The sequence below is a fragment of the Thermobia domestica genome, chromosome 13, assembly GCF_964235325.1.
Source record: "Thermobia domestica chromosome 13, izTheDome1.hap1.1, whole genome shotgun sequence".
Classification (NCBI taxonomy): Eukaryota; Metazoa; Arthropoda; class Insecta; order Zygentoma; family Lepismatidae; genus Thermobia; species Thermobia domestica.
Window position 1 is genome coordinate 83,755,846 of NC_137466.1, and position 11,097 is coordinate 83,766,942.

At 35.2% G+C, this 11,097-nt stretch overlaps 1 protein-coding gene across 1 annotated transcript in view; it reads left to right on the forward strand.

Moving 5' to 3' along the window:
* Positions 1-11,097, forward strand: part of LOC145668277 (endoplasmic reticulum aminopeptidase 1-like) — a 127,290-nt gene that overhangs the window by 103,828 nt on the left and 12,365 nt on the right. Inside the window, exons 15-17 of the mRNA XM_081735984.1 lie at positions 2,654-2,783; positions 4,969-5,191; positions 8,503-8,659. Of these exons, the coding sequence (XP_081592110.1) occupies positions 2,654-2,783; positions 4,969-5,191; positions 8,503-8,652 (503 nt within the window). The 3' untranslated portion in view covers positions 8,653-8,659. The remainder of the gene's footprint in view (positions 1-2,653; positions 2,784-4,968; positions 5,192-8,502; positions 8,660-11,097) is intronic.

Genomic DNA, 11,097 nt, shown 5'->3' on the forward strand with positions numbered 1-11,097 from the left:
TGTACAATAGCTAAACATGAACGATGGTGATTCAGGCTGCCAGGTTTTCAGCCAGGATGAGATAGCAGAAAATATGAAAAATGGTGAAGAGGACCATAGTGATGACGAGAAAGAAGAACCGATCGTCTTTGGCTCTAAATTATCAGAACTAAAAGACCGTATGGACAGCATCATTGCATATGTAAAGAGATCTTCAGATGTAAAAGTGTTTGCTTCTTATAATAATTTCAGACAGTTTAGATATTTGATTATTAAGAAATAACATTCAATGGGAAAGTAACTGAAATATAAGGCTTCCTTTCATTCTTCTAATGCGCATGTGAAAGGGGTTTTTGTTACTAATATCATATGTACATTAAATACTGTACATTTACATTATAAAGCACAATTTTCGAATGTAATATCCTATTTTAAATATTTATTCATAAAAAAATCGCATTTAATTAACTGCCAATTTTATGGACTCACCTTTGTCTCAGGTAGTCCGTCAAATGAAGAGTTTACGGTATTTGATAAACAAAACACTTTCGAGCTCTACATAAATATAGAATTACAGAAGCAATTTAGTAATTAATTAATGCTTTACGAATTCATTAATGTTCACTTCATAATTAAAAGAAACTCAGTTGTAAACTGAAGAATTGGAATGTACTAAGAAAATACGCAATGGGGATCGTTAAAAAAAAATAAAAGCATATTGTTTTAATAAAGTGTATGTTAATCTATGCAATGTATGGTAGTTATTTAAAATGAGTTTAACAATTCAATTTCGTGAAATTACTGCTATAAGTATTGTCTCTACACAGTGGCAAATATGTAATAAAGTACGTTTATGAACTCCCAGAAAAATTGTATGGCGGCTCAGTAAAGAGGTGAGAATCACCGACAAATACTGTATCTTATTCTGATCGGGAATTTAATTAATTAATTTAAACTATTTACACTTATATCTATTTATTATTTTTGCTTTTCTTATTTTCATCATCAAATTATCTAGTCATTGGTTGTTCATTTACAGTGTGGTAGTTTATCAGTATATGTGTTAGTTTAATGTAATAATTTCTTTCTTTACTTAATACCTGATATGTTATGATTATCTAAATAAAAGAAAATTTTGCTAGTATTGCAAATAAAATCTCAGCCTTTCCTTTATGAACATACTACCTAATCAAAGGAGACTACCGAGAATAATTATATCGTTAGCTTTACATTAACATCCATTCTGTCAAAAAAAAAAAAAAAAAAAAAAAGGAATTTGTCAATAAATCATAGTCAATCATCGAAATTTATTTTGTCGAGACACTATCAGGTAAAACGGAATTTTGTCAAGAACATTCGTTGAAGTGTTCGCCAAAAATTTAATTACAATAAATGGTGATAGTGCATTATTATGGCTTCACAGTTCGATTATCCCTCCGGCAGGAATTGTAAATACACACCACCACGGTAATTGAAAAAAAAAAAAAAAAAAAAGAAAAAGAAAGAAAGAAAAACAAAGAATAAAGAAAAAAAGCTATTTTCGGACATTTTTTTTTCTCCATTCAGAGGCTGTTGGTTTGTTTGCATGTCAAACTCACGAACTTACGTCTCATTTCCCATAATAATGCGTTTCATTAAAGTAGGATCGGATCTAGACTGATCAAACGTATTTGTAGCAATTTATTTCTGATATTCTTTTCGGAAAAAAATCAGCTCTTTCGGAATAAGTCGAGCGACGACGTGTCTCATGCTCAAATTATCAATAAGGATGATGCAAACGGTTTCGTGTGAAATTGTGAACTACAGGGCCATCTGTTTGTCTCTCTCTCAAGCTTGCTTGATGATTTTCCATAGCAATTTCGTTCACTTTGTTGATGTCTTCATCAAAGAGTTGAGGGATGATCGGAACGAGGCAAATCTTCACACACTTCTCGACCTTCTTTGAATGTTTTGTACCACTCGTATGCTTGAGTTTTTAATAAAACTAACACACCATAGGTCTTTTCCAACCTTTTCAGATTCTGTACACGAAATTCCTTTGGTAACACACAGCGCAAGGCAAATACTTTGTTTAATATTTATTCATTGTAAAAATCTTAAGACACACTTGAGGCCAGCTAAAATAACCAGCAGATGTAAACAAACTAGTTGACCGATCACACTCATATTGCACATCTTGGCTAGGCATAGTGCTGCCATGTTGCAGTAGAAAAAGAATTACAGAATATACAGTCTAACAATGAATATAGTATAGATGAAATTATGTTGTTACTGCGTATCTTCATCAATATCGTCTAAACTCACGCATATTTCCGTTTAGAATTTTTTCTGGATTATAAACCAAATCCAACTAAAGTTGCCTGAGTTGCTATACCTGAATTCAGTGTGACATCTTAAGTGTCAGATCGGTTACCATATTATTGTTTATGATGAAGTAGGTTGTGTATCAAATCAATGTTGGTATACGCCGAATAAAGCCGAAAAATATTTCCAGTATAATCGTGCATTCATATGAAATTGAGATTTAACTACTTTTATCCTAAAAGGCGGAAACGTTAGGAACAATATAAATATAGGTTTATTGTATCTTAAATGTTATATATAATATCATATACACTTGTATGAAACTGTTTTCCACTCTCATTGATATTAACTGCAGGTTGTTTCCTTTCAGGTATAAAGTATGGTGATGTACAAGAGTGGGAATATTGTTGGTCGAGATACATGAAAACTGATGTTCCAAGTGAGAGAAAACTCCTACTGAAGGCACTGGGACTAGCTTCTGATCAGTGGCTACTCCAGCGGTAAGTTTGGTTCCTTTTCATTACCTCTATAAGCGAGATCCAGGTGTTTTATTAGAGAGAAATAGTATAACAGATTCTGAGTTGCTGAATAGTTTAGTATACTTTATTGCTCCAGTATTAATAAATCTTTGCATGTGGGTTGTGTCCTGGTGCCATCTATGAATTGCAGTTCCAAATTCAATCTCGTAAGTTACTTTCAACAGATATTTGCCGTTTATGTGTACAAGAACAACAAAAAGAGAAACTATTTAACTCAAAACTACTTTTGACGTTCGTTATCCAGGGTATTCAATTCTTGCGCAATAATTGTAGTTATTATAACAAACTGACCCACTCATTAATATTGTCTCCCTTTTCCTTGTTTGGTCAATTATTTTCGTTACAGTTTCTATTACTTTTTGAATTGTAGTGAATAATTTGAAAATATCAACAATAACAACGACAAAATAGTATTAATAAAATGCAAGTAAATAAACAAATAAGTGTTGGCGGATCTTTTGTTATAGTTTGTCCACAAATTTTAAGTTTCAGTTTATAATGTCAGTACTTCTCCGGCGCTTAAATTGCTGCTGGGCCGCCGTGGCTCAGTAGTAAAGCATTCACCTCGGTGTATGGGGGCCCTTGATTCGATCCAGCTCGCGCTAAGTGAACTTTGTGGTAGACAAACACCGTGTGCGTGGGTTTTCTCGAGGTTCTCCCAGTTTCCTTCCACTTTCTTCATTCCACCATTTCATTCATTTTTCTTCATCACCGTCTCCTTTAGCATAGCCGGCATAACTGTGGGATATAAAACTTAAAGATTTCATTTCATTTTTTAAATTGCTGTTTTATATCAAAAGTGCAGAAAACAATCTTAATTCTTTTAATAACTGTTGTACTATTCAAAATTACCATATTGTTGTTGAGTTATTTACAACAAAAAGAGAAAAAAATGATAAGGAGCATAGTGAAACCCTTCAATGAGTAAGCCTTATTACGATACAAACCTCTGAATCAAACATTATTGAGATGTTAGTCATTCAGATTTAATTTTAAACTCTCTAATTATATTGCAGGGAAGACGGTGGCTCAGTGGTAGAGCGGTTAACCTCTGGTGCGTGAGATCCCTGATTCGATACCCTGCCATTGTGTGGTAGAAAACATCCTGTCGGGTTTTTTTTTGTACCCCTGTTCCCTTCTACATTCTCATTCTACCGATTCTTCCATCATTATTCATTATCGTGGGACGTTAAACTGAAAGATTTTATTTCATTTCTAATCACAATGCTTCATTTCGTTAGCTATTGCACAAGGTCATTGTAACTTGTACTTAGTTATTATTCATACAGATAAATTGACTGCTTTTCTTATCTTAGCTGTTGGAGACCGATATTGTAATGCACAGGATATAAAGGTTTCATAACCGTGCAATATTATCGATTGAAAGGAACGTTTTTGAGGCTTATTACATTAGGACGAAAAGTCCAAAGCTCAATACTAAAAATGGGAATTTAGACAAGGAACATTACCATCAAACTTGTCAACAAAAATTGAACTGTTACTCTTGTACCATATAACTTTACTACTTTGATGCATATACAACAATAACATTTACAAAATTACTCATTTCTGTATTATTCCAAAATTTCCTTTTATAAGTTTGCCTACTATTAAAATTACAAATCACTGTAAATTCGGTAATACGATCTGGCAATAATGATCCTTGTATGACCTCCATAGTGCATATATGTGAAAAATAAAAATTAATTATTGAGTAAAGATATTAGTTTTGTAAGTGTATTTAGAAATAATTGATTTTAACTGGAAAAGAATATGTTTGTTCACCCTTTACGTAAAGAGGTGAGTGTATTAAATATACTTAAAAAATATGGAAATTTTAAAATGATCCATTGATACTAATAGTACAAACATATGAAGAACCTTTTGCATAACATGTATTAAGTGTCTATATCCTCGTAAAAGGATACTCGTGTACGTATCCGAAATATCGGATAGTTTTTTTTGTTCCTTCTAGGAATACGATTAGGTTAGTACTTTTCTAATATTAAAAATGTCAGTAGTTAACAATCTGCATGAAACATTGTATTCAGTTCGCGTGAAAGCCTTTTTTCATAATATTTCACATTAATTTATGAAAGTAAATGTTAGTACTGTGAATTGCATATTGTTCGTTCCATACATGTAGATATCTGCAAGCCACTCTGGATAGAAATAAAGTGAAACCGCAGAATGTAAAGACAGTAATTTCTGTAGTGGCAGCTAATCCCAATGGTCAGTTCCTTGCATGGAGACACTTGAAAGCTCACTGGCGAGAAATGCAGGCAATGTTTGGCAATGGAACCTTTACAAGTGGATCGTTAATTTCTAGTGTTGTTTCACACTTTTCATCAGAATATGATTATCAGGAGGTAGGTATTCTTCGGTTTGTATGTAAATTTTAAGTATCTTTTAAATAAAAAATGTATAAGGCAATTTATTTTAGCAATGAAAGCAAATTGTATAGGTGGCTTTTGCGGATTAGCGATTTACCTTGTAATTTTCATGACTAAGCTGACTGTTTTCTTTAAATCTTTATTATACAAATGAAATACAATACGGTACCGTATAATAAGTGTATTAAGATTTATTCACAATTCTGTATACACGATATACTGCGATGGAGTCACTGGTGTGCCGGAAGAAAGTAAGAACATGGAAACTAATTAATGATGCACATCCCCATTACGGAATAGTTATTTTGCATTTTCTGTTACTGAATTACATTACTTTTGTATACTGTAATGTGTCTTTATGATTAAAAGTACAAAATATCTTAGCACTAGCTATGCTAGAAGAAAAACTGTTAATTTCTATATGTATGCTGTAGGATTTTAAATTACACAGATAGTGTTCCCAAACCTGAAAAGGTTGGAAAATGCTGCACTGAATGAACGAATAAATAAGTAAATAAATTTATTGATTAAAGATTCTTTTTCTCACCGAAGTTGTATGAGAGGAGTTGCAATGCTTGAATCCGAACTTTTCCGATTTTTATCAAAAGTTTTAGTCACCAAAGATTGAAAACGAAACCATGTACGTAGCAGAGGACTTGAAAAACAAATAAATATATCTTTCAAGTAACCGGAATTTTTCCGATTCCAGTACCGATAATATTCCGGTAACATGGTGAACAAAAAAACTAAGTATTTTTACTGTTTAGTTTATTGAACATGATGCTGGAAAACATAATAACTGCACCAGTAAAAGAAAATTCCTCACAACACAATTGAATCCCCAATGAATGACTAGAACAGAAACATTAGTGTATTTCAAGCTTTAACGAGGTGCGTACCAAAAGTACATGCCGTTTTGATGTAGGTTCAAAACGCGCGAGAGCATTTTAGTGAAATTGCAGGGGATTGAACTGTACACATTTAAGGTATAACTGTGTCGAACTGCAAGTTTCTAATCACAGTATTTTTCTCCAGATGCGTCGTTGAAGAGAAACCCGTTTGAATATTAGTGTGATACCATGGATTTTATTGTGGAGGAGCAACAAGTTTTTGACTTTTGTCTGCACGAGGTGAAAAAGCTGTGTATATTCATCGGTAGCTGAAGAATGTGTATTAGGACAGTGCACTTCCAGATAATATTGTTCGGAAGAGTGCGGAAATTCATGGTGAGGAGAGGAGGGTGTTAAAGGATGGTTTGCCAAGGATTGGATGGCCAGTTGTGACAACCTCTGAAAACATTGTCCGTGTTGATAACTGGTAATTAAAAACAGGCGACGAACTGTGGAGAATCTGTGGAACCTAACAGGGTTCTCCCACGTTCCGTGAAACACATTCTGATTGACCACTTGTACCTGAGGAGAGTCAGTTCACGTTCGATTCCTAGACATATGGACAAAGTGAAGACGTCTCGCAAGACAATTGCCATTGACCTGCTACCAGTGAACAATTGTTTGACTCCATGTTTATTATACATGAAACGTTTGTTTCCCTGTTCAATCCCGAAACAAAACGACATCCGAACAGTGGAAACATTTCTCCTCACTTCCATCCAAAAAAAAAAAAAAAAAAAAAAAAAAAAAAAAAAAAAAAAAAAAAAACCGCACGATTTCCTCAAACAAAAAAGTTGCCTATGACTTATTCTGGAATAAAAGGGGAGTAACTCTAGCTGACCCTGTACTGAAACGGCATATAATCACTGGGCAGTATTAGGTGCAACTTTTGGAGAAGAGGTTGCTTCCTGAACCATAAGAAAAGCGATTACAGCTTGTAAGTTCAGTTTCTCCTGCATTGTGGCTCGACGGGCATTCTCCTCGACTTTTTTGCAGCACAACACATCTAATCTCCCACACCCACCCTCATTCCCAGATCTTACTTGAGTTGAGTTGATTTTGAGTTTAACGTCCCGTTCAGCAGCGAGGCTATATGAGACGTGGACCTACTGATTAACGTGGAATCCGAACCACATGAGCTCCTGCCGGGAATCGAACCAGATCTTACTCCCAGTGACTTCAAGCTGTTTTCCAAGGTCAAATATTCCTTGCAGGGCAGACTTTTTTTTATCCAGAATTCCTCTCGGAAGTATCGTATATCAATGTTTCAAACACACATTCCAAGATAACTTTGCAGATGCTTTAGAAAGATGAATACACAGACGGCGACAATTTGTAGAGGTGGACGGAGATTAAGTTAAAAAGCGACGAAAAGGTCTCACCCAAATATTGAATATGGGCGGAGCTATATATAAATGGCACGTACTTTTGTTACGCATCTCGTATATTTGCCACAAAGTAGCTATTGTGGCGTGGTTTGTCTATTTTGTTTTCAGAATATTAGAGGTAAGCTTGACCAGAAATGATTTTTTCATTTGTAATGGTAGCCATTAGCTGTGATTCAAATAATTGTGTGTGGTTAAATTAATTAACCCCTGATGAAAGTGGAGGTTCTCATTGAAACTTTCAACACTATTCAATGTTAGATACATTCCGAAGTTTAATATAATAGTTACAACCATGCATCAGTTTAGTGCCCCAATAGTTAATAAAATATCATCTTAAGTGATGCAGTTCTTATGAATATCAAATCTTCAATATTTGTTAGGACTGAGAAGTTTAGATAAAAGTGGATATACTCTCGATAGAAATTTCGAGAAATAGAAGTTTTAAAATTTCGTTTATTAACAAAGTTTGTGCGATGATTAAAGAACGTGCAATTTTGAGATGTACAGAGAAAGGAGGAGAACTGTATAATCGGTGGTAAGAGGATCTCTTACTCAGGATACGGTTACAAGTTTGATTTCATGACATAGCATACAAAGTTGGTGTTGGATTAAAATCCAGTTTATGGATTTTATGGAATGGTTCCGCTTCATTCAATGTTACCATCCATCCATTCGTTCAGGGTTCGATTCCCGAAGGCAGCTCATGTGGTTTAGATTCCACGTGAATCAGTAGGTTTACGTCTCATATAGCTCCGCTGCTGAACGGACGTTAAACTCAAAATCAATTATCCATTCGTTCCATTATTATTTGTTCGTATTTTACGTAGCTTTCATTAACATACAGGATATAAAAGAACTGCACAAATTAAATTCGTATCTTAATAAAACTTTTGTAGACAAATGCAAACTCAGTCTGATACAAATTCTAATAAATAGAATATGTTTGGTTTACATAAACTTAATAAATTCTGTACGAAGGTTAACATGAAGATATTTTTAACATTTACAGGTGTCGTCATTCTTTGAAAAAGCAGATGTTGGTGCAGGAAGTCGAGCGTTACAACAAAGTTTAGAGACAATAAAATTAAATATGCTTTGGATTCAGCAGCATGAAGAGTCCATCCATATATGGTTACGGGACTTTTTGTCCAGTTCGTGATCAACAGGTAGACACTCTTTTTGTTTATGTAGTGTTCTTATCTTTTGAGATTTCTAATCTTGCGCAAAAAGTTACTTTTTTTAAAAAAAAAAAAAAAAAAAAAAAAAAAGCTTTCCTCTTTGATCCGTAAGTTATTTGTGAAATAAGTGCAAAATTAAAACAACAAAGCAAAACTAGGGTATAGATGTATGCGAATATAGATGTATATAAGGAGAAGAACGTCTGGGGACGATACTGAACTCCCACCAGATGGCGGATAGGAGAACGCCCATCAGATATGGTGGGCACCGGGATTCACCCCGGGGTGGACCAAATCAGCACTGCTGCCTTGCAATTAGTAGGGAAACCCACAAATGCTAGGGGAAGATGACCCCGACAGAAAACTTCCAATATGGTATGACGAAGAGTGTGATAAAGCGATCCAAGAAAGGAACGAAGCAAGGCGAAAGTGGCTACAGATGAAAACCAAGGACGATCAATTCTAGACCACATATTCTCCATTAGATAAATGATAGAGAAAACGTACGAATATAATATAAATCTACATCATCTGTTCATAACTTTAGACAAACCTACGACATCCTAAATAGAATAGAATTAATGAGGAGCCTAAAAAGGATAGGATTACCACACAAACTGACAAAATTGATAGGAATGACTCTGAAAGACCCAAAGGGGAAAGTTAAGGTACAGAACATCAGATCGGAAAAGTTTGGAATAAATAGTGAACTAAGACAGAGAGACCCCTTATCTCCGGTGCTCTTGCATTGCACTAGAACAAGCGGCAAGAACAATCAAAACAAACGCAGGAGGATGCATAAATAACAGGCTAACGCAGCACATGGCGTATGCAGACAACGTGGTAATATTAGCACGGACGGAACCGGCCCTAACAGGAGCGTTCCAAGAGTTTGAAAGAAAAGCGAAAAACCACGGGCTACGCATAAACGAGGGGAAAACAAAGTATATGCTAACAACGAGAGGAAACTCAAGAGAACTAAAGAACAAAAATATGTTGAATTATACATTCAAACAAACGGATCAGTTTAAGTATCTTGATAAAATAGTGACTGAATCAAATGGCATAACAACTGATATTAAAGCAAGAGTAGCAGCAGGAAGTAGGTTTTTATACGCGTTACAGAAAATCATAAATTTCAAAAGGAAATCACGACAGGCAAAGGAAACCATATATATAAAACAATCCTAAGGCCAATAGTAATATATGCTAGCGAGGCATGGACCCTAACTAAAAGAAACGAAACATTATTACTGCGATGGGAGAGAAAAATTTTGAGAAAAGATATACGGACCAAAAAAGATAGAAGAATTGTATAGGATAAGAACAAATGAAGAATTGTACCAAATATATAAAGGTTTAGACATAGTGGCACATATTAAACAACGAAGAATAAAGTGGGTGGGCCGTGTTCAACGCATGGACGAGGACCGACTGCCGAAAAGAATTCTAAATGGAAGACCAGGAGGAAGAAGATTGATTGGAAGACCTAGGCTATGATGGTTACAAGACGTAGAACAAGACTTGAGAGAAATGAGAATACGACGTTGGAGAACTAGAAGAATAGAGACGTGTAGTTGAGGAGGCCCGAATCCTACATGGACTGTAGCGCCGAGAAGTAAGTAAGTAAGAAAGAAGAAGAAGAAGAACGAACCAAAGGAAAAAGGGTATCTTTATCATAAGCATGAGTTCGTGTGGATGAACACCTATGTTACAAATTGTGAAAGTTACACTTACTAAAGGATGTGATTACCCCAAGTTGCTATCTAGATCCCACAACGATTATCTATACTCACAGTAAGGTTATTGATCGAGACCTGAGAATAGCAAACTTCGAGCCACTCTGAACTCCCGTAGGTCTTGGGATGGGATTCCATAGTTCGACGGATAATATCTTCTGCTCTGCTCTTGCCACATGAACTTACCTCGGAAATTAACCTCATTGTCTGCAGGTTGAGTCCTGACTCATCTATAAACAATGTGCGGTTACTGAACCTGGATCCAGTCATGGTGGTGACAACACACTCCAAATAGTATCTCTATATTGCGAGTTTTCTTGCAAGGAAACCTTTCGTGAAGCGTCTGAGGCACAGTAGATCTTAACGTAGTTTGCATTGCCGCAGTAAGTTTCGAAGTTAGTTAACATGTGGATAAGGCGGGGTGATACCTGCAGTTGGATCAGGTTGTGGTCATTTTGTCAGTCTGTTGATCTTTCACGATCTTTGCCAGGTCTTCAGCACACATCGCCTGTTCATTAGAATTAATTCCATAGGTGTGATATAGTACTTTTGGTTGTATTAATGGCTCTAAAAACTTCTGTCTGTGTCTGACCTGTGACTACCTGTGCGTCCAATCGAACAAATTATTTCTCTAATAGATTACTAAGTAAGTGGGTTAAGGAATTTTTAGGTTCAGCGCATTATAAA